We start from the raw sequence: 2,531 nt of genomic DNA, 5'->3' as shown, positions 1-2,531 counted from the left end.
AAGATATGGTGTTTGTATTTGCTTAATGCATATGTTGTGAATAAATGAATTAAACAATAAAAAAAGCGACTATCTATCCGTTTAAAAAACATTAATTTTAAAAAAATATTATTACAAGAATCACAATGCACATAAAAGCCTTTAAAGATAACAAAACAAACTTTAAATTACAAAAAAAATCAGAAAAATCGCATTATTCTTCGAACAAGGCAATTCAATCAAATATGAAAATTATTATTTCTCTTAAAACAATCATTTGAGAAGAAAAGATAGATGACAAATGTTAAAAAATATATTACTAAGCAATTATTTAATAATATCAACTCAATATTTAATTCAAAGAAAAGAAAGAAAAAAATGTAATTTAAACCATTTTTATTAAAATTTTTAAATAAATTAATAATTTTTTTTTTAATTTTTCAGAATTCCGAAAAGAAAAAGAACAATCATTGTAAATATTTATACGCTTATTTATTTAAATATTAGTATAATATTTACATATACATCTTTATTAATTGCAGATTTCCAAATGCGACGCAGCCTCCAAAAACAAAACCTAGAGCTGGAAAAAAACCAATAAATTAATTAATTAATTATAAACATTATATACATATATTGTAAGTAATATTAAAAAATGCGCTTAACACTATTTTTAGAAAGCTTATCTGCAAGCACCATCTACCGTTCGTATTCGCTTTATGGAATTTATGCATTTGTTGCAAATTAATTAATTAAACAATAAAAAAAGCGACTATCTATCCTTTTAAAAAACATTAATTAAAAAAAAATATTATTACAAGAATCACAATGCACATAAAAGCCTTTAAAGATAATAAAACAAACTTTCAATTACAAAAAAAATCATAAAAATCGAATTATTCTTCGAACAAGGCAATTCAATCATATATAAAAATTATTATTTCTCTTAAAACAATCATTTGAAAAAAAAAATAAAGATGACAAATGTTAAAAATATATGACTGAACAATTATTTAATAATATCAATTTAGTATATAATTCATATCAAAAGAATTTCATCAAAAAATATTGGAATTTTTTTTTTGAGGTTATAATTTTTTGCAATCAAATATCTTACCGTGCAAAACCCCGATCGGGATAACCTATATGTCTATATAAAGACGAAGGATTTTTCTTTCAATATTTCAAAATTCATAATAATCGTATGCACAGTTTTTTTTATAATGATTTTTAAAAAATTTGCATTTGATCAATAAATAAATTGAGTCATACAGCAACTAATTAGGGTTTAACAGCCAACACCATCTAGTGTTTGTTTTCGTTTAATGTGTGATAAATTTCAGGGTTTGAAAATGCTGGACTATTTTCAAGCAATTATTTTTGTTTACGAAAATGAAATAAGCAAAATGCAAATGCAACATTCAGTTTGCGTTTATGTTTCATACTAAGTGTGTGCGAAGGTTGAAGCAATGGTAAGTATTATGAAATTAAATTAATAAAATATATTTAAAAATTTGTAATTTATACAACTAATAATATTAAAAATAATAATATTATAATAATAATATTAAAAATATAAATATTAAATTTTTAATGCTTTACTTTCAGAATCGGGATATATTAACTGGCGTATTGATTGGGCTGCTGGTTGACGGTAAAAATGTATGTAAATAATTTAAAATATATATATATTATATTATGATTTATATTAAATGCAATATTAAAATAACATTTTTTGTCTCTTTCTTCAGCAACCCCAGCGTCAACAGCAGCAACGAAACCGCCGACCAGCAGGAAACTACCAGCGGCACCAGGAAAGTGTCCGACGACGGGAAGAAAACCGCCGACGACGCGAAAAAAACCTCCGGCGGCAGGATGAAAACCGCCGCCGGCAGGAAGAAAACCGCCGGCGGCAGGAGGAAAATAGCCGTCGGCAGGAAGAAAATCGCCGTCGGCTGGAGGAAAACCGTCGTCGGGAGAAAGAAAACAAAGAAAAAAATGTAATTTAAACAATTTTTATTAAAATTTTCAAATAAATTAATAATTTTTTTTTAATTTTTCAGAATTCCGAAAAGAAAAAGAACAATCATTGTAAGTATTTATACGCTTATTTATTTAAACATTAGTATGATATTTACATATATATTTTTATTAATTGCAGATTTCCAAATGCGACGCATCCAAAAACAAAACCTAGAGCTGGAAAAAAAAAACCAATAAATTAATTAATTAAAAAAAAATTCATTTTCATATATCATATATTTCATATATCATGTTTATTTTTTAATACATTTTTAATAAAAAAATTTTATTTAAACTTATTTTCATAATTTTATTAAATGATATATTATATACATATATTCCAAGTAATATTAAAAAATGCGCTTAACACTATTTTTAATTTCTTTTACATTTTGGAGAAATATTTTTCCCCTTGCGCCAGACCGATGCTTAATGCAAATTTTGTATGAAATTCTATACACGCGCGCATGCCTAAGTACATAGGCAAACTTTTTTACCTGCATCTTCTGCCTTGTGCGCAAATGAGGGTT

General features: G+C 25.4%; 1 protein-coding gene across 1 annotated transcript; it reads left to right on the top strand.

Moving 5' to 3' along the window:
• Nucleotides 1–1,313: 1,313 nt before the first annotated feature.
• LOC119667436 (vicilin-like seed storage protein At2g18540) lies at nucleotides 1,314–2,199 on the top strand. The gene is made up of 5 exons (XM_038076724.1): nucleotides 1,314–1,451; nucleotides 1,588–1,641; nucleotides 1,731–1,979; nucleotides 2,043–2,070; nucleotides 2,141–2,199. Exons 1-5 carry the CDS (start codon nucleotides 1,449–1,451, stop codon nucleotides 2,197–2,199), a joined length of 393 nt encoding a protein of 130 aa, XP_037932652.1. The 5' UTR covers nucleotides 1,314–1,448.
• Nucleotides 2,200–2,531: the final 332 nt, after the last annotated feature.

Source organism: Teleopsis dalmanni, chromosome 1 (assembly GCF_002237135.1).
Source record: "Teleopsis dalmanni isolate 2A chromosome 1, ASM223713v2, whole genome shotgun sequence".
Classification (NCBI taxonomy): Eukaryota; Metazoa; Arthropoda; class Insecta; order Diptera; family Diopsidae; genus Teleopsis; species Teleopsis dalmanni.
This window is presented reverse-complemented; position numbering and strand designations above follow the sequence as displayed.

Coding starts and splice junctions, on each gene's coding strand:
- LOC119667436 (XM_038076724.1), top strand. Junction 1,642..1,730: donor TGCTGGTTGACGGTAAAAAT/GTATGTAAATAA, acceptor CTCTTTCTTCAG/CAACCCCAGCGTCAACAGCA. Junction 2,071..2,140: donor AAAGAAAAAGAACAATCATT/GTAAGTATTTAT, acceptor TATTAATTGCAG/ATTTCCAAATGCGACGCATC.